Source organism: Moschus berezovskii, chromosome 17 (genome assembly GCF_049115385.1).
Source record: "Moschus berezovskii isolate FMDL1 chromosome 17, NW_MosBer_1.0, whole genome shotgun sequence".
Taxonomy (NCBI): Eukaryota; Metazoa; Chordata; class Mammalia; order Artiodactyla; family Moschidae; genus Moschus; species Moschus berezovskii.
Genome location: NC_142476.1, coordinates 8321024 through 8346098, shown reverse-complemented (window position 1 = coordinate 8346098; position 25075 = coordinate 8321024). Strand labels below are relative to the sequence as shown.

Here is a 25075-nt window from a genome sequence, read left to right as displayed (position 1 = left end):
TTTGGCCACCTCATGCGACGAGCTGACTCACTGGAAAAGACTCTGATCCTGGGAGCGATTGGGGGTAGGAGGAGACGGGGACGAACGAGAATGAGATGGCTGAATGGCATCACCGACTCGATGGACATGAGTTTGAGTAAATTCCGGGAGTTGGTGATGGACAGGGAGGCATGGCGTGCTGTGGTTCATGGGGTCGCTAAGACTGAGTGACTGAACTGAACTGATTCATATTAGTAAACCTATTTATATTCCTATCTATTCAAGTTTCAAAAATATGTCCAATGTCTTCCCTAAAATGTCCCTTTTAATTTCTTATGATATATAGTACATTCCCTGAGATGTGTGGAGTCTCAACGTGTTTTTCTTTTATTACTCATGATTGGTTAGAGAAGCACTGATGGTTTCTTTCATATATTGGTAATTTTTGTTTCAAGTTCTTGCTCAAGTGGATACACACCAGAATGGTGATTTTAGGAAAAATTTGTGCACTTTCCTCCCATGTCATGAAAGTTCCTGTATAATGATTATTTTCAAGTAAAATTACCAAATATGTTGGCCATTACATCAAATTAAATTTCAAAGTTAGCAAAACATGAAATCATTTTTTTCATTTCTTCCCAGGACTTCCTTGTGGACTTCCACCTTATATTCAGAATGGTGTTGTATCTCACAAGAAAGACAGTTACCAATATGGAGAAGAAGTTACTTACGACTGTGATGAAGGGTTTGGAACTGATGGACCCGCTTCTATGAGATGTTTAGGAGGGAAATGGTCTCATCCACAAGATTGCATAAGTATAGTGTTTTTCCTTTTATTCTTAAGCTGACAAGTATCTTTTAATTCAAAGCAGAAATGGCCTAAATATGAAATTAAGCAGTAATTCTAGAATTTAACAAGGTATCTATGGAAAGTTCTGAATCCTGGTAGAGAATTAATAAACCTAGAAATAATAAAGTGAAGTCGCTCAGTCATGTGTGACTCTTTGCGACCCCATGGACTGTAGCCTACCTAGTTCCTCAGTCCGTAGAATTCTCCAGGCAAGAATACTGGAGTGGGTTGCCATTTCCTTCTCCAGGGGATCTTCCCAACCCAGGATCCAACCCGGGTCTCCTGCATTGTAGGCAGATGCTTTACCATCTGAGCTACCAGGAAAAGTTTGATTTATTGTTGTAGTTAAGTCATCCAGAATTTTTCTGACTCTTGCAACCCCATGGACTGTAGCAAGCCAGGCATCCCTGTCCTTCACTGTCTCCTGGAGTTTGCTTAAACTCATGTCCATTGAATTGGTGATGCCATTCAACCATCTCATCCTTTGTGGTCCCCTTTTCCTCCTACCCTCAATCTTACCCAGCATTAGAGTCTTTTCCAGTGAGTTGGCTCTTTGTATCAGGTGACTTCCCTGATGGCGCAGATGGCAAAGCATCTGCCTACAATGTGGGAGACCTGGGTTCAATCCCTGAGTCAGGAAGATCCTCTGGAGAAGGAAACGGCAACCCACTCCAGTACTCTTGCCTGGAAAATCCCATGGACGGAGGAGCCTGGTAAGTTACAGTCCATGTGGTCTCAAAGGATCAGACAGTACTGAGTGACTTCACTCACTTTCACTTTCATCAGGTGACCAAAGTATTGGAGCTTCAGTTTTGGCATCAGTCCATCCAATGAATATTCAGGATAGATTTCTTTTAGGATTGACTGGCTTGATCTTGCAGTGCAAGGGACTCTCAAGAGTTCTCCAGCACCACAGTTCAAAATTATCAGTTCTTTGGCACTCAGGCTTCTTTATTGTCCAACTCTCAAATTAGTACATGACTACTGGAAAAGTCATAGCTTTGACTAGCTGGACCTTTGACAACAAAGTAATGGCTCTGCTTTTTAATATGCTGTCGAGGTTTGTCATAGCTTTTCTTCCAAGGAGCAAGTGTCTTTTTATTTCATGGCTGCAGTCACAATCTGCAGTGATTTTAGAGCCCAAGAAAATGAAGTCTGTCACTGTTTCCATTTTTTCCCCATCTATTTGCCATGCCGTGATGGGACCAGGTGCCATGATCTCCATTTTTTGAATGTTGAGTTCTAAGCCAGCATTTTCAGTCTCTTCTTTCACCTTCACCAAGAGCCCCTTTAGTTCCTCTTTACTTTCTGCCATTAAGGTGGTGTCATCTGAGGCATAGCTGAGGTTATTTGTATTTCTTCTGGCAACCTTAATGCCAGCTTGTGCTTCATCCAGCCAGGCATCTTGCATGATGTACTCTGCATGTAAGTTAAATAAGTAGGATGACAATATACACCCTTAAATTACTCTTTTTCCAATTTTGAGCCAATTGTCCATGTACAGATCTAACTGTTACTTCTTCATTTGCATAGAGTTTTCTCAGGAGGAAGGTAAGGTGGTCTGGTATTCCCATCTCTTCAAGAATTTTCCACAGTTTGTTGTGATCCACACAATCAAGGGCTTTAGCTTAGTCAATGAAGCAGAAGTAGATGTTTTTCTGGAATTCCCTTGCTTTTTCCGTGATCCAATGGAGGTTGGCAATTTGATAACACTAACTAAATTATCAGCAGTTTGAACATCCTCTGATATACATCACAGATTTCTGGTCTCTGTTCCTTTACTGTGGCTGGCTGAACTCTGCCCTTATCACTACTCAATTTGCTGTTAATTTGTCAATCAGTTCTTTGTAATATGCAATTTTCTAAGACATTTAACATGACTCAAGGTAACATATTTTGATAAAAGCAAAAAATAGAAACATTCATAATTTAAGTGGGCTGTCATGGGAGAAGAGAATTTATATTTGAGAAGTATGCAGCTCTAAGACCTCTTAGAATGTCACCATTCCCATGTTGTAGTTTTGATAATATAGAGATGGTCAATGTGACTAAATAAAGATTTCTGACACTTGTCACAAGGTATAAGAGAAATGCTGTACAATATTCATCGGTTTGATACGTAACTATTTATTTTCTGGTATATAACCAGTGGTTGCTATGAATCTTTAAAGATATACTAAACAAATGCATATTCTTTTTTCTTTCAGGCACAAATTGTGTTAACTTGCCCACCTTTGATGATGCTGTACTCATAGATCAGGAGAAAGATTTCTATAGGTCAGGAGAAGAAGTGGCTTTTAAGTGTCTATCATATTATCAGTTGGATGGATCTAATACTATACAGTGTATTAAGAGCAAGTGGATAGGAAGGCCAGCATGCAGAGGTACTTTGGTAAAATTTTTAAATTGATATAAGTACCTGAAATAATATAATGTAGAAAATTGCCTCCACTATCATTAAATGGACATAGATTACTTTTAGGCCAGGTCAAACAGTCTGTGGCTGACCATAAAAAGGGATGGACTTGTGTTCCCGGTTTTTGGTGTTGTAGCCCAATAGTTCTCAAAGCACAGTCTTGGCAGAGCATTCTCAGCACATTCTGTAAACTGTTAGGTATGCAAGCAGATTCACAGGCTCACTCAGACTTGTTGAATCTAAACCTCTGAAGCTGCAACACTGACAATGTTTTGATGATTCCCAAGGAATTCTGTGTATATTTCAGTTTAGGACCCACGGCTACAGCCTCTTGTAGTTACAGCCTCTACATCCCCTGAGTCACACTGTGGAATGCACATCATTGATGGTGGTGTCCTTAGCATTTGCCCCAAAACATCATTAAAGTATAGTTTTGTAAATTTATACTTTATTTTTCTATTATCTTTCCAGATTTTCTGCTCAGATATTTAATTAATCATCTTCTCCCTGCAACTATAGTATTCTTCAAAATGTGTTAATTCTTTATTAAGTCTCTAAAGAAGAACCTACTGTGTTTATTTTCTGAAAGACCCTAAAGTTATATTTCATAAACAGGATGAATGTAAACCAAATCTTGATATCAAGTGATGTTTTATGTTTTCCTTCTGTTTTATAAATTCATTTTGAATTTATATACTTTATAATTTTTATTTTACCTACCTCAAAAAGAGATTTCCAGGAAAACATTTTTTTCCCAGTGGCCTAAAAATTATGTATCACTTTTCTAGTGAAGTATAGAGGAGAGATTTAAGATACAGTTTAATTCATGCTGAAAAATATTGCTTTATTTCCTTTCCCTTAACCTTACCTATAAACTGATGACAATTAGCAGTCTTTCATGATAGATTAACTGATGAATCAAAATGACCATGGAATATGTTTAACATTCTATTTCCTCCTTGCTGTTCATGATCATCATTATATTAGAGATACTTTTTTTACTTTTCTATTCAGATGTTTCCTGTGTGAATCCACCTCAAGTGGAAAATGCTATTATACAAAATCAGAAGTCTAGATATCAAAGTGGTGAGAAAGCACGTTATGAATGCATCGGGAATTATAACCTTTTCGGGGAGATAGATGTAGTATGTTTAAATGGAACTTGGACAAAACCACCTCAGTGCAAAGGTAGAGTACCTTACTCACCCTGTCCACCCAATTTAGAGAATATATTAAGAACAAAATATATTGATACAAAATTAGGATGAAGTAGCTTTTCTGGAATAATTTTTAGGTGCAAAAAGAATGGTCCTGAAAATCCAGTTCTTTTGTGGTCTGAATATGTAATCTAACATGTTTATTTTGACAGTGTTGACCAGGTTTGAGCAGTTGGAATCACGGGACATTTCCTGTCTTAAACATTAAGATAGTCAGTTGTTTTCTGAAGAATAAATGTGTAAAAGATACTATAATTACAGATAGATGTGGGCAGCTGTACCTATGGATGATATTTAAAGGTAGGTTATTAGCTAAGTTCCAGCAGAGCTAATTAAAATCCTACAAGATGATACTACAAAAGTGCTACACTCATTTCATCAGCAAATTTGGGAAACCCAGCAGTGATCACAGGAGTGGTCAATCCTCATTCCAATTCCCAAGAAGGCAGTACTAAAAAATGTTCAGATCACCGGACAATTGTGGTCATCTCCCATGCTAGTAAGGTTATGATCAAAATTCTCCAAGCTAAGCTTGATGTGAAAAGTTGATTCATTGGAAAATACCCTGTTATTGGGAAATGTTGAAGGCAGACGGAGAAGAAGGTGACAGAAGGTGAGATGTTTGGGTGACATCACCATTTCAATGGACATGAACTTGGGCAACTCCGGGAGAGGTCAGGGACCTGGAAACCTGGCATGAGCAGTCCGTGGGGTCGCAAAATGTTAGACACGACTTGGCGACTGAACAATAACTAGCTGAAATCACTCAGGAAATTAGTGTACACATAAAAATTGTCTGAAACTTGGTACTGGAACACTTCAGTGTTTAGAGATCAGACAGGATGGGAATCCAAACCGAGAAGTACATTAGCCACTTCTAGTTTTTCAAGTGAACTTTTGCCTGGTGTGTAATTTTGCAATCTCTACTTGAGCATGTTTTCCTGTTTGAAACGACTTTTTTTTAGACAACATACAGCTGAGTCTTGTTTAGGTGTCTACCCTACCATTTTCAGGTTTTTAATTGATATATTTAGGACCATTTATATTTAGAGTGATTTATTAACTGTTAGGGACAGGCTGCCATTTTCTTATTTGTTTTGTGTGTGTTTCTGTCATTTCTCAACCTTTTTCTTTTCTTGTCTTCCTCGTGGATTTTTGAACGTTATAAAATAGTTTAACTTTGATCTGCACTGTTTTTAACACTATGTCTTCGCATGGATTTTTTAGTAGTCTCTCTAAGTATTAAGATACACATTGGTAGTTTATCACTCCCTACTGTTGCTGACATTTTACCACCTCAGATGAAATGGGGAATGCTTATTTTCATTTAGATTTTTCCGTTTCCAGTGCTTACTTCCATTTAGATTTCCCCCCACATTTTTAGCATAAATGTCTCTAGTATTCTCTCTATATACATTGAGCATCATATCAGATGACAATTTTGCACAACTATAATAAAATCAACAGGGAAATCATACTCATTATATTTACCCTTATTAAAAAAATAATCTCCATTCTAAAAATCTCAATTCTTTTTTTATTTTGCTTTCTTATGATAAGTTCTTAAGTATAGTTCTGCTGGAGACAGATTCTCTCAGTTTTGCTTTGTCCGGGAATTTCTTTCTTTCTTTCTCCCTTTAATTCAAAAGGATAGTTTACAAGATATAGAATTTGGAGTTGACAATTATTTTCATCCAGCTTTGGAAAAATGTTCTCACTTCTTCCTGGCTCTATGGTCATCGATGAAATTTCCACTGATGCTTGAATCTTTTTTTCCAAATATGTATTGCATAATATTTATCCCAAATAAGTATTGCATATCTATTAAGCTGCTTATTAGATTTTTCTGTAAGTTTCAGGAATTTGATTATGATGCATCTTTTTTAACTTTTTATTTAGTATTGGCATATAGCTGATTAACACTGTTGTGCTAACTTCAGGTAACCAGAGAAGGGACTCAGCCACACATACACATGTGACCATTCTCCCAAAGTCCCTTCCTATCCAATCTGCCATGTTACTTCCACAGAGTTCCCTGTGCTATACAGTAGTTCCTTATTGGTCATCCACTTTAAATATGGCAGTGTTTTCATGTCCACCCAAGTTCCCTAACTATCTCTTCTCCCATCATTCCCCCTGGCAACCATAAATTCCTTCTCTAAGTCTGTGAATCTGTTTCTGTTCCATAAATAAGTTTGTCTGCAAAATTTCTTTTAAGATTCTACATATAGGTGATGTCTTACAATCTTTCTCCTTCTCTGTCTAACTTCACTTAGTGTAACAGTCTCTAGGTCCATCCATATTTCTGCAAATGACATTATTTCATTCTTTTAATGGATGAGTAATATTCCATTGTATATATGTACCACATCTTCTTATTTTTTTAATTTTTATTGGAGGCTAATTATTTTACAATATTAGATTGGTTGGTTTTGCCATACATTGACATGAATCCGCCCCGGGTGTACATGAGTTCCCCCTCCCGGACCCCCCTCCCACCTCCCTTCTCCCCTTATCCTCCCTCTGGGTCATTCCCGCATACCAGCCCCTAGCATCCTGTAACATGCATCGACCCTGAACTGGCGATTCGTTTCAGATATGATAATATACATGTTTCAATGCCATTCTCCCAAACCATCCCACCCTCACCCTCTCCTATAGAGTCCCAAAGACTGTTTTATACATCTGTGTCTCTTTTGCTGTCTCGTATACAGGGTTATCATTTGCATCTTTTTAAATTCCATATATATGCGTTAGTATATTGTATTGGTGTTTTTCTTTCTGGCTTACTTCATTCTGTATAATAGGCTCTAGTTTCATGTACCACATCTTCTTGATCCATTTCTCTGTTGTTGAACATTTAGGTTGATTCCCTATCATGACTATTGTAAACAGTGCTGCAATGAACATTAGGGTGTGTGTTTCCTCTTAGACCAAATTTTTCACCAAATCCATGCCCAGGGGCGAGATTGCAGGGTCATATGGTAGCTCTATTTTAGTTTTCAAAGGATTGTACATACTGTTCTCCATACTGGCTATATCAACTAACAGTGTAGGAGGGTTAACTTCTCTCCACATACTCTCCAGCATATTGTTTGTGGATTTTTTGATGGTAGCTCTTTTGACTCATGTTAAGGGATATCATGTTGTAGTTTCGATTTGAATCTCTCTAATAATTAGTGACATGAACATCTTTTCATGGGAATCTTGGCCATCTACATGTCTTCTCTGGAGAAGAATAAAATACCTAGGAATAAACCTAAGGAGACAGAAGATCTGTAATCTGAAAACTGTAGTACACTAATGAAAGAAATTGAAGACAAAAACAGAGGAAGTATATACCATTATCTTTGATTAGAAAAATCAATATTGTCAAAATGACTGTACTACCCAAAGCAATCTACAGATTCAGTGCAATCTGCATGTAATTACCAATGGCAATTTTTCACAGACTTAGGAAAAAAAAACTTAAAATTTCTATGGAGACACAAAAGGTCCAAAGTAGCAAAAGCAATCCTGAGAAAGAAAAATGGAGCTGGAGGAATACACTCCCTGACTTCAGACTATACTATAAAACTCTAGACATAAAAAATGTATGGTACTTATCATGACATCAAGACATGAATCAGTGAACTGAAATGGACAGGAATTGGCGAATTTAATTCAGATGACCATTATATCTACTACTATAGGCAAGAATTCCTTAGGATAAATGGAGTAGCCCTCACAGCCAACAAAAGAGTCTGAAATTTGGTGCATTCTCAAAAATGACAAAACTATATCTCCATTCATGTCCAAGGCAAGTCACTTAAAATCACAGTAATCCTCGTCTATACCCCACCCACTAATGTCAAAGTATATGAAGCTGACTGGTCCTATGAAGACCTACATTACATTCTAGATTGAAATATCTAAACAAACAAACAAAAAAAATCTTCTTTTCATATAGGGGCTGCTGCTGCTGCTAAGTCACTTCAGTCATGTCCGACTCTCTGTGACCCCATAGATGGAAGCCCACCAGGCTACCCCATCCCTGGGATTCTCCAGGCAAGAACACTGGAGTGGGTTGCCATTTCCTTCTCCAATGTGTGAAAGTGAAAAGTGAAAGTGAAGTCGGACAGGAATGCAAAAGTAGGAATCAAGAGATACCTGGAGTAACAGGCAAGTTTGGCCTTGGAGTACAAAATGAAGCAGGGGAAAGGCTAAAAGAGTTTTGACAAGAGAAGACATGGGTCATAGCAAACACAACTTTAAAAACACAAGAGACAATTCTACACATGGACATCATGAGATGGTCAGTACTGAAATCAGAATGATTATATTCTTTGCAGTCAAAGATAGAGAAGCTCTATACAGTTGGCAAAACCAAGACTGGAAGCTGACTGTGGCTCATATCATGAGGTCCTTATTGTGAAATTCAGACTTGAACAAAGCAGGGAAAATCACTAGGCCATTTAGGTCCTTTATGATTATATAGTGGAAGGGATAAAAAGATTCAAGGGATTAGATCTGAGAGTGTGCTTGAAGAACTATGGATGGAGGTTTGTAGCTTTGTACAGGAGAGAGTGAGCAAAACCATCCCCAAGAAGCAGAAATGCAACAATGAAAAATGGCTGTCTCAGAAGGCATTACAAATAACTGAGAAAAGAAGAGAAGCAAAACGCAAAGGACAAAAGGGGAAATATAACTGTCTGAATGCAGAATTCCAAAGAATAGCAAGGAGAGATAAGAAAGCCTTGTTAAGTGAGCAATACAAAAAAATAGAGGAAAGCAATAAAATAAGGAAGACTACAGATGTATTCAAGAAAATTAGAGATAGCAAGGGAAAATTTCAATAGCCAAAGCAATCTTGAGAAAGAAGAATGGAATGGGGGGAATCAACATGCCGGACTTCAGGCTCTACTACAAAGCTACAGTCATCAAGACAGTATGGTACTGGCACAAAGACAGAAATAATGATCAATGGAACAAAATAGAAAGCCCAGAGATAAATCCACGCACCTATGGACAACTTATCTTTGACAAAGGAGGCAAGAATATTCAACGGAGAAAAGACAATCTCTTTAACAAGTGGTACTGGGAAAACTGGTCAACCACTTGTAAAAGAATGAAACTAGAACACTTTCTAACACCATACACAAAAATAAATCCTAAAAGATGATACTGTGAAAGTACTGCACTTAATATGCCAGCAAATTTGGAAAACTCAGCAGTGGCTATAGGATTGGAAAAGGTCAGTTTTTATCCCAATTTCTATAAGGGCAATGCCAAACAATGTTCAAACTACCACAACACAACTGGGCTCATTTCACATGCTAGCAAGGTAATACTCAAAATCCTTCAAACTAAACTTCAACAACATGTGAACTGAGAACTTCGAGATGTACAAGCTAAATTTAGAAAGGCAGAGGAACTGGAGATTAAATTGACAACACCTGTTGGATCATAGAAAAAGCAAAGACAATGCACAAAACATCTGCTTCATTGACTACACTAAATTCTTTGACTGTGTGGTTCACAACACTGGAAAATTCTTACAGAGATGGGAATACTTGACCACCTTACCTGCCTCCTGAGAAACCTTTATGCAGGTCAAGAAGCAACAGTTAGAATCAGAATGGAACAACAAACTGCTTCAAAATTGGGAAAGGAGTATGTCAAGGCTGTATATTGTCACCCTGCTAATTTAACATCATAAAAAATACCAGGCTGGAAGAAGCACAAGCTGGAATCAAGATGGCCAGGAAAAATACCAACAATCTCAGATACACAGATGACATCACACTAATGCCATGAAGCAAAGATGAACTAAAGAGCCCCTTGATGATGGTGAAAGAGGAGACTGAAAAAGCTAGCTTAAAACCACATTCAAAGAATGAAGATAATGGTATCGGGTTCCATCACTGCATGGCAAAAATGGGGAAAAATGGAAACAGTGAGAGACTTCATTCTTCTTGGCTTCACAATCACTGTGGATGGTGACTACAGCCATGAAATTAAAAGACACCTGCTCCTTGGAAGAAAAGCTATGGAAACCTCGACAGCATGTTAAGAAGCATAGACATCACTTTACCAACAAAGGTTCTTATTGTCAAAGTTATGGTTTTTCAAGGAGTCATGTATGGATATGAATGTTTGACCACAAAGAAGGCTGAGTACCAAAGAATTGATACTTTGAAGTGTGGTCCTGGAGAAGACTGTTTAGAGTCCCTTAGACTGCAAGGAGATCAAGCCAGTCAATCCTAAAAGAAATCAGTCCTGAATATTCATTGAAAGGACTGATGCTAAAGCTGAAGCTTCAGGTTTTGGCCACCTGATGAGAAGAGCTGGCTCATTGGAATAGACCCTGATGTTGGGAAAGTTTAAGGGCAGGAGGAGAAGGGACATCAGAAGATGAGATGGTTGGATGGCATGATCGACAGAATGGACATGACTGTGAGCAAACTCCGGGAGTTAATGAAGGACAGGGAAGCCTGGCTTGCTACAGTCCATGGGGTAGCAAAGAGTCAGAAACAATTGAGCGACTGAACAACACAACAGGAACTGATTATGATGCATCTTGACATTAAATTCTTTGGCTCCATCCCATTTGGAATTCACTGAGCAGTTTTAATATGTAGCTGTTTTTGGTTAGTCACTAAGTCATGAGCCCTATAGAGAAATTATCAGCCATTATATTAAAAAAATAATTTTGGAGTGTATTTCCTATACAATATAGTGTCAGTTTCACCATATATCAAAGTGAATCAGCTACACATATACACTAATGTGTAATCCCGTTTTTTTGGATTTCCTTTCCATTTCAGTTCAGTCTCTCAGTCATGTCCGGCTCTCTGCGACCCCATGAATCACAGCATGCCAGGCCTCCCTGTCCATCACCAACTCCCGGAGTTCACCCAAACTCATGTCCATAGAGTTGGTGATGCCATCCAGCCATCTCATTCTCTGTCGTCCCCTTCTCCTCCCGCCCCCAACCTTTCCCAGCATCCCATCCAAAAAAGATGGCACAGGGAACTCAGCCATTTATTATTATTTTTTATCTCTTATTCTTTATTTTCAACTTCATGTTCAATAATTCTTTGCTATCTTCGCACAGGTCCTTGAAGCTATATCCATTTTCTTTTCAGTCTATTTTCAAAGTTAGTTAGTATTCAAGCTTATTGATACTTTTGCCATCTGCAATATATTGTTGAGCCATGTGGTTTTCTAATAATCTATTTTCTAGTTCTACCAATTGGACTAGATTTTTAAAAACAAACATCCAATGATTTCAATATCTGTGTCATCTCAGTGTTGTCTTCTGTTGATTGTTTTTTCTCTTTTGAGTTTACCTGGTCTTTGGTCTGATAAATGATATTCAACTGTATTTGGACACTTGAGCTTTTATATATTGAGACTAAGGATGTTATTGGACTGCTTCATTAATCAGGCCTCCATTACTGTCTGTAGGGTGCAAGTCCAAGTTTCCCACCTGGCCTCCTCTGATGCCAGGAGAAAGGGCAGTCCTTTTATTATGTGGATGGAAAAGTGGGCTGCTTACTTGGACCCTGTAGATCAAGGCATGGAAAGAATTGGCCTTAAGTTTCTGCCATCGTGTGTTTCTAGACTAAATCAGTTCAGTTCAGTTGCTCAGTTGTCTCACTCTTTGCAACCACATGGACTGCAGCTCGCCAGTTTTCTCCATCCGTCACCAACTCCCAGAGCTTAACTAAACTCATGTCCATCAAGTCGGTGATGCCATCCTACCACCTCATTCTCTGTCATCCCCTTATCCTTCCACTTTCTATCTTTCCCAGCATTAGGGTCCTTTCCAAAGAGTCAGTCATTTGCATCAGGTGGCCAAAGTATTGAAGTTTCAACTTCATCATCAGCCCTTCCAATGAATATTCAGGACTGATTCCCTTCAGGATTGACTGGTTTGATTTCCTTGCATTCCAAGGGACCCTCAAGAGTCTTCTCCAACACTACAGTTCAAAAGCATCAATTTTTCGATGCTCAACCTTCTTTATAGTCAAACTCTCACATCCATACATGATAACTGGAAAAACAATAGCTTTCACTAGATGGAATTGTGTTGGCAAAGTAATATCTCTGCTTTTTAATATGTTGTCTAGGTAGGTAATAACTTTTTTCTAAGGAGTAAGTTTCTTTTAATTTCATGGCTGCAGTCACTATCTACAGTGATTTTGGAGCCCCCCAAAATAAAGTCTGTCACTGTTTCCATTGTTTCCCCATCTATTTGCTATGAAGTGATGGGACCAGATGACCACTTGACCTTGGTTCTCTGAATGTTGATTTTTATGCTAACTTTTTCAGTCTCCTCTTTCAGTTTCATCAGGAAACTCTTTAGTTCTTCACTTTCTACCATAACGGTGGTGTCATCTGCATACCTGAGGTTGTTGATATTCCTCCTGAAATCTTGATTCCAGCTTTGCTTCATCCAGCTTGGAATTTCGCATGATGTACTCTGCATATAAGTTAAGTAAGCAGGATGACAGTATACATCCTTGATGTACTCCTTTCCTGATTTGAAACCAGTTTGTTCTTCCTTGTCTTATTCTAACTGTGGCTTCTTGATCTACATACAGATTTCTCAGGAGGCAGGTCAGATGTTACCATCTAGTTAATTTCCACAGTTCGTTGTGATGCACAAAGGCTTTTGTGTAGTCAATAAAGCAGAAGTAGATTATTTTATGGAACTCTCTTGCCTTTTCGATGATCCAACAAATGTCGGCAATTTGATCTCTGGTTCCTCTGCCTTTTCTGAATCCAGTCTGAACATCAGGAATTTCATAGATCACGTGCTGTTGAAGCCTTGCTTGGAGAAGCTTGAGCATTACTTTATTGGTGTGTGATATGAATGTAATTGTACTGTAGTTTGAACATTCTTTGGGATTGGAATGAAAACTAACATTTTCCAGCCCTGTGGTCACTGCTGAATTTTCCAAATTTGCTGGCATATTGAGTGCAGTACTTAAAGAGCATCATCTTTTAGGATTTGAAATAGCTCAACCGGAATTCCATCACCTCCACTAGTTTTGTTCGCAGTGATGCTTCCTAGGGCCCACTTTACTTTGTATTCTAGGTGAGTGGTCACACCATCGTGGTTATCTGGGTCATGAAGATCTTTTTTGTATAGTTCTTCTGTGTACTCTTGCCACCTCTTTTTAATATCTCCCACTTCAATATCTCTAATTTTCTTGAAGAGATCTCTAGTCTTTCCCATTCTATTGTTTTCCTCTATTTCTTTTTTTTTTTTTATTGGAGGCTAATTATTTAACAATATTATATTGGTTGGTTTTGCCATACATTGACATGAATCCGCCCTGGGTGTACATGAGTTCCCCTTCCTGAGCCCCCCTCCCATCTCCCTCCTTCCTTTATCTTCCCTCTGGGTCATCCCCACACACCAGCCCCAAGCATCCTATAACATGCATCGACCCTGAACTGGCGATTCATTTCACATATGACAACATACATATTTCAATGCCATTCTCCCAAATCATCCCACCCTCACTCTCTCCCACAGAGTCCCAAAGACTGTTCCATACATCTGTGTCTCTTTTGCTGTCTCGTATACAGGGCTATCATCTGCATCTTTCTAAATTCCATATATATACGTTAGTATGCTGTATTGGTGTTTTTCTTTCTGGCTTACTTCACTCTGTATAATAGGCTCTAGTTTCATCCACCTCATTAGAACCGATTCAAATGCATTTTTTTTAATGGCTGAGTAATACTCCATCCTCTTGATGAAAGTGAAAGAGGAGAGTGAAAAGGTTGGCTTGAAGCTCAACATTCAGAAAACAAAGATCATGGCATCTGGTCCCATCACTTCATGGGAAATAGATGGAAAAACAGTGGAAACAGTGTCAGACTTTGTTTTTTTGGGCTCCAAAATCACTGCAGATGCTGATTGCAGCCATGAAATTAAAAGATGCTTGCTCCTTGGAAGGAAAGTTATGACCAACCTTGATAGTATATTAAAAAGCAGAGACATTACTTTGCCGACCAAGGTCCGTCTAGTCAAGGCAATGGTTTTTCCCGTGGTCATGTATGGATGTGAGAGTTGGACTGTGAAGAAAGCTGATCGCCGAAGAATCGATGCTTTTGAACTGTGGTGTTGGAGAAGACTCTTGAGAGTCCCTTATACTGCAAGGAGATCCAACCAGTCCATTCTAAAGGAGATCAATCCTGGATGTTCATTGGAGGGACTGATGCTAAAGCTGAAACTCCAATACTTTGGCCACCTCATGAGACGAGTTGACTCATTGGAAAAGACTCTGATGCTGGGAAAGGTTGGGGGCGGGAGGAGAAGGGGACGACGGAGAATGAGATGGCTGGATGGCATCACCGACTCTGTGGACATGAGTTTGAGTGTACTCCGGGAGTTGGTGATGGACAGGGAGGCCTGGCGTGCTGTGATTCATGGGGTCGCGGAGAGTCGGACACGACTGAGCGACTGAACTGAACTGAACTGAACTGAATATTCCATGGTGTATATGTACCAAAGCTTTCTTATCCATTCGTCTGCAGATGGACATCTAGGTTGCTTCCATGTCTTGCCTATTATAAACAGTGCTGCGATGAACATTGGAGTACATGTGTCTCTTTCAATTCTGGTTTCCTCAGTGTGTATGCCCAGGAGTGCGATTGCTGGATCATATGGCAGTTCTATTTCCAGTTTTTTGAGGAATCTCCACACTGTTCTCCATAGTGGCTGTACTAGTTTGCATTCCCACCCTCTTACACTGTTTTCCTCTATTTCTTTGCACTGATCACTGCGGAAGGTTTTCTTATTTCTCCTTGCTATTCTTTGGAACTCTGCATTCAAATGGTTTTATCTTTCCTTTTCTCTTTTGACTTTAGTGTCTCTTCTTTTCTCAGCTATTTGTAAGACCTCCTGAGGCAACCATTTTGCCTTTTTAAATTTATTTTTATTGGGGATGGTTTTGATCCCTGCCTCCTACACAAAGTCAGGAACCTCTGTCCATAGTTGTTCAGGCATTCTGTCTTATCAGATCTCATCTCTTGAATCTATTTCTCACTTCCACTCTATAATCACAAGGGATTTGATTTAGGTCATCCCTGAATGGTCTAGTGGTTTTCACATCTTTTTTCAATTTAAGTATGAATTTGGCAACAAGGAGTTCATGATCTGAGCCACAGTCAACTCCCAGTCTTGTTTTTGCTGACTATATAGAGTTTCTCCATCTTTGGCTGCAAAGAATATAATCAGTCTGATTTCGTTATTGACCATCTGGTGATGTCCATGTATAGAGTTTTCACTTGTGTTGTTGGAAGAAGGTGTTTGCTATGACCAGGGTGTTCTCTTAGCAAAACTCTTGTTACTCTCTGCCCTGCTTCATTTTGTACTCTAATGCCAAATTTGCCTGTTACTCCAGGTATCTCAACTTCCCAATTTTGCATTCGAGTCCCCTATAATGAAAAGGACCTCTTTTTGGGTGTCAGTTCTAGAAGATTTTGTACATCTTCAGGAAACCCTTCCACTTCAACTTCTTCAACATTACTGTTCAGGGCATAGACCTGGATTACAGTGATAGAGAATGATTTGCCTTGGAAATGAACAGCAATCATTCTGTCATTTTTGAGATTACATCAAGCACTGCATTTCAGACTGTTTTGTTGACTATCATGGCTACTCCATTTCTTCTTAGGGATTCTTGCTCACAGTAGTAGATATACTGGTCATCTGAGTTAAATTCACCCATTCCAGTCCATTTTAGTTTGCTGATTTTTAATATGCTGATTTTCATTCTTCCCATCTCCTGTTTGGCCACTTCCAATTTGCCTTGATTCATGGACCTGACATTCCAGGTCCCTATGCAATAGTGCTCTTTACAGCATCAGACTTTACTTCTATCACCAGTCACATCCAAAACAGGGTGTTGTTTTTGCTTTTTCTCCATCTCTTCATTCTTTCTGGAATTATTTTTCCACTGATCTCCTGCATATTGGGCACCTCCCCACCTTAGGAGTTCATCTTTCAGTGTCCTATCTTTTTGCCTTTTCATACTGTTCATGGGGTTTTCAAGGCAAGAATACTGAAGTGGATTGCCATTCCCTTCTCCAGTGGACTGCATTTTGTCAGAACTCTCCACCATGATCCGTCCATCTTGAGTGGCCCTATACTGCATGGCTCAGACTTTCTTGCAGTTATACAAGGCTGTTGTCCATGTGATCAGATTGATTAGTTTTCTGTGATTGTGGTTTTCATTTTGTCTGCCCTCTGATGGATGAGAATAAGAGGCTTATGGAAGCTTCCTGATGAGAGAGACTGACTCATGGGGAAACTGGGCCTTGGTCTGATGGAAGGGGCCATGCTCAGTAAATCTTTAGACAAATTTTTGATGGGTGGGGCCGTGTTCCCTTTCTGTTTTTTTGACCTGTGGACAAACTGTGGTGGAGATAAGGAAGATACTGGTGACCTCCTTCAAAAGGTCTTATACACTACTGCACTCAATGCCCCCAAACCTGCAGCAGGCCACCACCAACCTATGCCTCTGCTGAAGACTCCTGGACACTGACGGGCAAGACTGGGTCAGTCTCCTGTGGGGTCACTAATTCTATCTCTTGGGTTCTGTTGTGCACAAGGTTTTGTTTGTACCCTATGAGAGTCTGTTTCTGCAGTCCTGTGTAAGCTCTGGCAGCTCCGTGGTGGTGTTAATTGCAGCCTCCTCCAGGAGGGCTTATGAAGACCCAGGTCTACTGCACCCAGAGCCCCTGCCCCTGTAGCAGTGCACTGCTCACCGTACATCTGCAGGAGACACTGAGGCACAATTCTGGCTTCATCTCTGTGGGGTCTCTGGGTTCTGGTACACACAAGGACTTAGTGTGCGCACTTCGTGTAGTATTTCTAGACTAAGTCAGTATTGTGAAAATTGTTTGTGTCTTGCTGGTCTGTCAGGGAATGTTTAACAGGAGGATTCCTATGTGATGTTTCTCACAAGTCCTTGTTTCTTTTTAAGCAGAACGGCACACTGTTCCCAGGAACTAAGGTCATTGTGTGAGACAGGCTTGGGTCTCCTTTAGTAAACATTCTCTTTATAACAAAACTGCTTAGTCTCGATCCTCTTTCTTGAGATATGGATTGTCTCCTGACCTTGTGACCATTATTAACCCCTGGTTCCCTTGGTAATGGTTACTGTACATTTGGTTTTCTGATCTTTATCATTGTTGAAAGAAATTTCTTGTACCACAGCCTTTATATACTCACAGAGAAATCATTAAATGTCTTTGCTCCATCAGAGCTTGGGTCCCCGTGTGTTTCTTTCTTTCTCTCTTTCTCTCTCCTCGGCTGATTCCTTAGAGCGTAGAGACCTGTCTTGCCTTTCTCCTGCCCAGGCTTCTAAGACTCTCTCAAGAAGGCGCCCTGTGCCTTCACACCCCCTTGAGAGGGTGCCTGGTGCCTTCGTGGGAGACGCAAGTCCTGTGCCAAGGACTTTATTTGTTTTCTGTGTAAACTAGGGAATATCAGCCTCTTTCTTTTCTTCACTTTCTTATCATCTTCTCGGGACCACCAGGTCCCAGTCTATTAAAGGACCCCAACACTAGACTACTCTTTTCTGGGCCTTTTCTTAAAGAGATCAACTGCTTCCTGACAGTTTTTTTCTTTCTGAACTTGTATTATTTCTGGGTGTCTGTCTCAGTGGTTCATTCAGGATACATAGAAGACAAAAACGAAAACCCCAAGGACTCTCTTCAGTGTAAGTCTTTGAATCCCAAAGCCCCTAAGCAGATTGACTTATTACTTGTTTCAGTCTCCTGTGTTGGTTTTCATAATATGTTAAGAACCTTTATTTGCCAAAAAAAAAAAAAATACTTAGCAGATGCTATAAGCACAAATATTTTTACCTCATCTTGTCCAGAAATGGAAGGCAAAGTTTCCTTTCAAAGATACTGCAACATGTTGTATAAAAGGGTATTTTTTTTTTATCTTAGCTATCCATCTTTCCAGCATATACTCTGAAAGAAAACATGTTTGAACATCAAGACACTGCAAAGCAGACATATTTGTTAAAGTGCTATATGTGCTTCCAGAGTGGTAAAAATAGGGTCTTAGAATGCATATTTCTGATTAAGTGATTAAAATTCCTTCTACAAATCATTTCTGTCATCAGAAAACTTAAGTTTTGATATGACATATTTGGCTGCATTTTTATTTATTTAAAACTGTAAGGGTGTTCTTTGAATAAAGCAAACACCATTATTTTTTAGACTCTCAAGGAAAATGTGGGCCTCCTCCACCAATAGACAATGGAGACATTACCTCACTCCAGCAATCGGTATATCATCCAGGAATGATTGTTGAGTACCAGTGTCAGGCCTACTATGAACTTCGGGGAAACAGAAAAGTAGTATGTCAGAATGGAGAGTGGTCAGAACCACCAAAGTGCTTAGGTAAATGCTTTCAACTTCTCTTGGATCCTGGGATAATCCTTGTACTCAGCATGATGTTTAACTGTTTATAATAGGGTTTTTATGGGTTAAATAACAACCATTTAGTTGCATGCTTGACCACCAAGTATTAATATCTGTATATAGATAAAAAGATAGAAAATTTCATGTTCGAGCAACAATGGCTCCTTTATGAAAGCTCTTCAAATGATAACAGACATTATGAATCTTTCATTAGAACATTTAATGATTACAATGAACAAGGTATCTCATTCTTATAACATTAATTTTGTTAATATGATGATACCTGCTGCTGCTGCTGCTGCTAAGTCACTTTAGTCGTGTCCGACTCTGTGTGACCCCATAGACGGAAGCCCACCAGGCTCCCCCGACCCTGAGATTCTCCAGGCAAGAACACTGGAGTGGGTTGCCATTTCCTTCTCCAATGTGTGAAAGTAGAAAGTGAAAAGTGAAAGTGAAGTCGCTCAGTCATGTCCGACCCTTAGCGACCCCACGGACTGCAGCCTACCAAGCTCCTCCATCCATGGGATTTTCTAGGCAATAGTACTGGAGTGGCTTGCCATTGCCTTCTCCGATGATGATACCTACGTTATACATTTTCAGTGTATTGGTTTGGAAAGGTATTTGACCAAAGTTTTTGAAACCTTGAAATTCTGTAGAAAATATCTGCATATTACTCAAAGGTTCATGTTTATTTTCTTTAACTTTAGAGGCATGTGTAATTTCAGAAGAAACAATGAAAAAACATCGCATACAGTTAAGATGGAAACACGATAAAAAATTTTACTCTAGAACAGAGGATAATATTGAATTTATGTGTCAACATGGTTATCGTCGAGTGACACCACATCATACATTTCGAACAACTTGTCAGGAAGGAAAGGTCGTGTATCCTCGATGTGAATAAATCATTGACTAAATGAAGTTGTAAAACTGAAATAAGCACACGTATTCAGATTTCTCCTTATTAATTCAATTCTGTTTATTTTATCAAGTATTTTTTTAACTCATCTTGAATCATAAATCAGATTTGTGTTAAATATTATGGGGACAATGTAATTGAGAGATGGGAGACCAATGTAATTGAGAGATGGGAGACCAATGAATCACTTCTTAAAAGTACCTCATTAAACTTGGAATATCAAAATGTTACATGTCCTGTTCATGAAACATTTACAGGAAGAAATTAGATTCAATCACTTCCATGCCTCCTTACATCCATCAGTTTCCTAACTTTCTTAAAACTTTCTCCATTACATCTCAGGGTTTCTGAAACTCTGTTTTAGAATACATGGGAAAAAATGTGTGGAAAGAAATGGAAAAAATTTAAAATATTGATAATATCGCTTAACAAACATATAAAAGCAAACTATGTCATACTTACGTCAGCAATCAAATATCAGTAGTTTACCTTACTTTTGCTCATCTATCAATAGATGAATAAACCAAAAATGATGAAACACATAACAGTTTCAGTAAAGTTCAGTCACTCAGTCGTGTCTGACTCTTTGCGACCCCATGCACTGCAGCGCTCCAGGCCTCCCTGTCCATCAGCAATTCCTGGAGTTTACTCAAACTCATGTCCATTGAGTCAGTGATGCCATCCAACCATCTCACCCTCTGTCTATCCCTTCTCCTCCCTCCTTCAATCTTTCCCAGCATCAGGGCCTTTTCAAATGAGTCAGCTCTTCACATCAGGTGACCAATATATTGGAGTTTCAGCCTCAGCATCAGTCCACCCAATGAATATTCAGGACAGATTTCCTTTAGGCTGGACTGGTTGGATCTCATAATATTTTACAGGATGCTTATCAAAATACACATAGTAATTCAAATAAAGAACAATGAGAATCACATCGCATAACTTCTATAACATGGCATATAAGTGATTAAAAACTTCAACATTAAATATAAACACACACACATAAAGACACTCTGCTTTAAACACTGAATAAACTTTTTATAGAAAAATATTTGCAAAAACTGTAAGAAAATATTTAGTATAGCTAGAGTTGAATTCACAGATAATAGGTGTAAAATGTGTTTAACTTCTTTTTACTTACATGACTTCTTGAATGTTTCTGTCTTTAATATATAACAGCTTTGAACCACAAAATATTTTCTACAATAAAGAAATATGCAAAGTGACACAACATGAGATTTAGAGATTGATTTGGTAATGGACTCCAAGTCTAGTAATGTTTTCCTGATTTTGCTGGTACAGAGCATTTTAGAAACCTTCACCACCAGTCTGAAAAGTGATTTTTATGTTCATACATTTTAAACAGCATATTACGCTTAAATCAGTTAACTATAAACATTTTAAGTTTCTAAATATCATAAAAAGTTTATTGTTAAAATAGAGATATAAATAAGCTAAAATATTTAAGGTATCTTATTACTTTGTACTGAATCAAGTCAAGTGACCTTCTGAGTCTAAGAAGCATGGCCATCACCATTGGTGATAATTGATTTAAATCTGAATTGCTAGTAACAGCTGGTTTTCTCACCTTTAAATGAAATTGTTAAAATTGACAAGTTATCTTTGCTGCAAATGTTAACATTGTAGTAGATATTATTTCTCCAAAATTTTCAACTAATGGTTGTAAAATCTATTTATGATCCAAGGCTGCAAGCAGTTAGTTCACTGTTGTCTAGAAAATGGTGATTCTTAAAGATCAGTTCTATCATTTTTCTTCATTTGTTGTCATTCTGTGTACAGATGAGTGTAATTTATAGACTCTGTTCAAAATCAACTTTCACCTAAAAAGTTTTGGCAAATCTTTAAAATAATTTGTTTTTAAATAAAAGTTTAATTGACATAGAAATGAAGAAAGTGGAGAAAACCAATAGACCATTCAGTCAAAACCTAAATAAAATCCTTTATGACTATAGAGTGAAAGTGAGAAATAGATTTAAGGGGCCAGATCTGATAGACAGAGTCCCTGATGAACTATGGACGGAGGTTCATGACATGTACAGGAGACAGGAATCAAGGCCATAACCAAGAAAAAGAAATGCAAAAAGCAAAAAGGCTGTCTGAGGAGGGCTAACGAATAGCTGTGAAAAGAAGGGAAGTGAAAAGTAAAGGAGAAAAGGAAAGATATACCCATTTGAATGTAGAGTTACAAAGAAGAGCATGGAGAGATAAGAAATAGAGGAAAACAATAGAATGGGAAAGACTAGAGATCTCTTCAAAAACATTAGAGATACCAAGGGAACATTTCATCCAAAGATGGGCTCAATAAAGGACAGAAATGGTATGGACCTAACAGAAGCACAAGACATTAAGAAGAGGTGGCAAGAATACACAGAAAAACTGTGCAAAAAGGATCTTCACGACCAAGATAATCACGATGATGTGATCTCTCACCTAGAGCCAGATATCCAAGAATGTGAAGTCAATTGGGCCTTAGAAAGCATCACTACGAAAAAAGCTAGTGGAGATGATGGAATTCCAGTTGAGCTATTTCAAGTCTTGAAAGATGATGCTGTGAAAGTGCTACTCTCAATATGAAAGCAGATTTGGGAAACCCAGCAGTGGAACAGGACTGGAAAAGGTCAGTTTTCATTCCAAACCCAAAGAAAGGCATGGCAAAGAATGCTCAAACTCCAGCACAATTGCACTCATCTCACACTCTAGGAAAGTCATGCTCAAAATTCTCCAAGCCAGGATTCAGCAATACGTGAACTGTGAACTTCCAGATGTTCAAGCTGGTTTTAGAAAACGCAGAGGAACCAGAGATCAAATTGCCAACCTGTGTTGGATCACCAAAAAAGCAAGAGAGTTTCAGAAAAATGTCATTTCTGGTTTATTGACTATGCTAAAAGCTTTGACTGTGTGGATAAAAATAAACTGTGAAAAATTCTGAAAGAGATGGGAATACCAGGTCACCTGACCTGCCTCTTGAGAAACCTGTATGCAGGTCAGGAAACAACAGTTATAACTGAATACAGAACAACAGACTGGTTCCAAACAGGAAAAGGAGTACATCAAGGTTGTATATTGTCACCCTACTTATTTAACTTATATGCAGAGTACATCATGAGAAACACTGGGCTGGATGAAGCACATGCTGGAATCAAGATTTCCAGGAGAAATATCAATAACCTCAGATATGCAGATGACACTACCCTTATGGCAGAAAGTGAAGAGGAACTCAAAAGCCTCTTGATGAAAGTGAAAGAGGAGAGTGAAAAGGTTGGCTTGAAGCTCAACATTCAGAAAACAAAGATCATGGCATCTGTTCCCTTCACTTCATGGGAAATAGATGGAAAAACAGTGGAAACAGTGTCAGATTTTATTTTTTTGGGCTCCAAAATCACTGCAGATGCTGATTGCAGCCATGAAATTAAAAGATGCTTACTCCTTGGAAGGAAAGTTATGACCAACCTTGATAGTATATTAAAAAGCAGAGACATTACTTTGCCAACCAAGGTCCGTCTAGTCAAGGCTATGGTTTTTCCCGTGGTCATGTATGGATGTGAGAGTTGGACTGTGAAGAAAGCTGATCGCTGGAGAATTGATGCTTTTGAACTGTGGTGCTGGAGAAGACTCTTGAGAGCCCCTGGTACCTCAAGGAGATCCAACCAGTCCATTCTAAAGGAGATCAATCCTGGGTGTTCATTGGAAGGACTGATGCTAAAGCTGAAACTGCAATAATTTGGCCACCTCATGCGATGAGTTGACTCACTGGAAAAGACTCTGATGCTGGGAAAGGTTGAGGGCAGGAGGAGAAGGGGACGACAGAGAATGAGATGGCTTGATGGCATCACCGACTCTGTGGACATGAGTTTGAGTGAACTCCAGGAGTTGGTGATGGACAGGGAGGCCTGGCATGCTGTGATTCATGGGTTCATGGAGAGTCGGACACGACTGAGCGACTGAACTGAACTGAACCTATATAAAATGCTATTTTAGTCGATATTTAACTTATCCTAGAGCTAGAAAAAAATTGTTATCATGGCATTATATTGGATTATAGAATGATTTGATATACAACATAGTGTCTCAAAGATTCTAAGTGTATACATAGGAAACATGTTGTAAATTAAAGTGCCTATTTTTTTATTTCAAGTATTTGTTGATTTTTGGTGATCAGGTAAAAGATTTGCTTAAAAGTTAAAATTGTATACAAAGCACTTTGGATTTAGTTTTCTTATATTTCATTACATTTCTTGAAAAAATATTAACTAGCAACTTGGAATTATATGTCCACAGATAACTGTTTTTATTTTAATGTTTTAAGATTGTGAATTAATAATGCACAGTCTTGAGAGGTGTGTGGTCTTGATTATTTTCTCCTGTGAATGGATAACTTCAATGTATCTGTCGTCTATCTCACAGACTCCACTTGTTTTATTCTGTGGTCAATGCTCTATAATGTATTTTCATTTCATTCTTGGATTCTTCAGCATTAGAATCTCTGTTTGGTGTTTTTTTATTTAATATTTCTTTCTTTTAATTAAACTGCTCGTTTTGTTAATGTATTTTTTTCCTGGTTTTGTTCAATTGTCTTCCTGTATTTTCTTCCAGAACACTGAGTCATTTAAAGCAGCTATTTTGAATTCTCCAATAGATAAATCACAAACCTCCAATCTCGGGGTGAATCCTGAAGATTTTTATGACATTTTGTTGGCACCTTGTTCTTTTGATTTCATGTTCCTTGAAGTTTGTATTGTGTTTGCAGTGAAAGTACTAGTCTCCTTTGTGAGACAGACAACTTCCTTCAGCTCTGTTAGATATTCTAAGTATGTCTCAGTTCTATGTGGACACCTGCTCATGCTGCTTTTCCATCTTTTGGTAGAATTTCTGAACTCATGTGCCTTGTCTAGGTGCTACAAGGCACCAGGATGGGTTCTGATAGCCTCTCAAGATAGCACTACTTCCTAATTTTCTGTTCTCTTCCTGGGCCAAAGATCTCACCCAAATTTGTGTGCATGCTCAGGAGATGTCTATCAAAGTTTCTTTTGCCTATAATGTTAGTTGTGCCCAGGATACACACCATGGTAAGGGATGTGGGAAATGAGTGAGGTAGACAAAGCATTCAAGAGACCAGTGAAGGTGAGGCAATCCCAGCAGCTTTTGAGTGAGTGCTCTGATGGAGTCTGCAATGCAGTTAGTAGGATTAGCCTCCCTTCAATGCCCTATAAGTGTCCTGTGTACTAATTTCA

General features: G+C 38.7%; 2 protein-coding genes across 2 annotated transcripts in view; both read left to right on the top strand.

The window, feature by feature from the left end:
* The window catches only part of LOC148775050 (complement factor H-related protein 4-like), a 77206-nt gene extending 57398 nt beyond the window's left edge, over nt 1-19808 (top strand). The window contains exons 5-6 of the mRNA XM_088845166.1: nt 18701-18883; nt 19612-19808. Coding sequence (XP_088701292.1) covers nt 18701-18883; nt 19612-19808 — 380 coding nt within the window. The remainder of the gene's footprint in view (nt 1-18700; nt 18884-19611) is intronic.
* LOC148775051 (complement factor H-like) lies at nt 612-17348 on the top strand (the record flags this gene model as incomplete). Its single annotated transcript, XM_088845072.1, has 4 exons — nt 612-795; nt 3037-3213; nt 4260-4438; nt 17157-17348. Coding segments are annotated over 4 exons (732 nt in total), but the record flags the coding sequence as incomplete, so codon positions are not given.
* Nucleotides 19809-25075: the final 5267 nt, after the last annotated feature.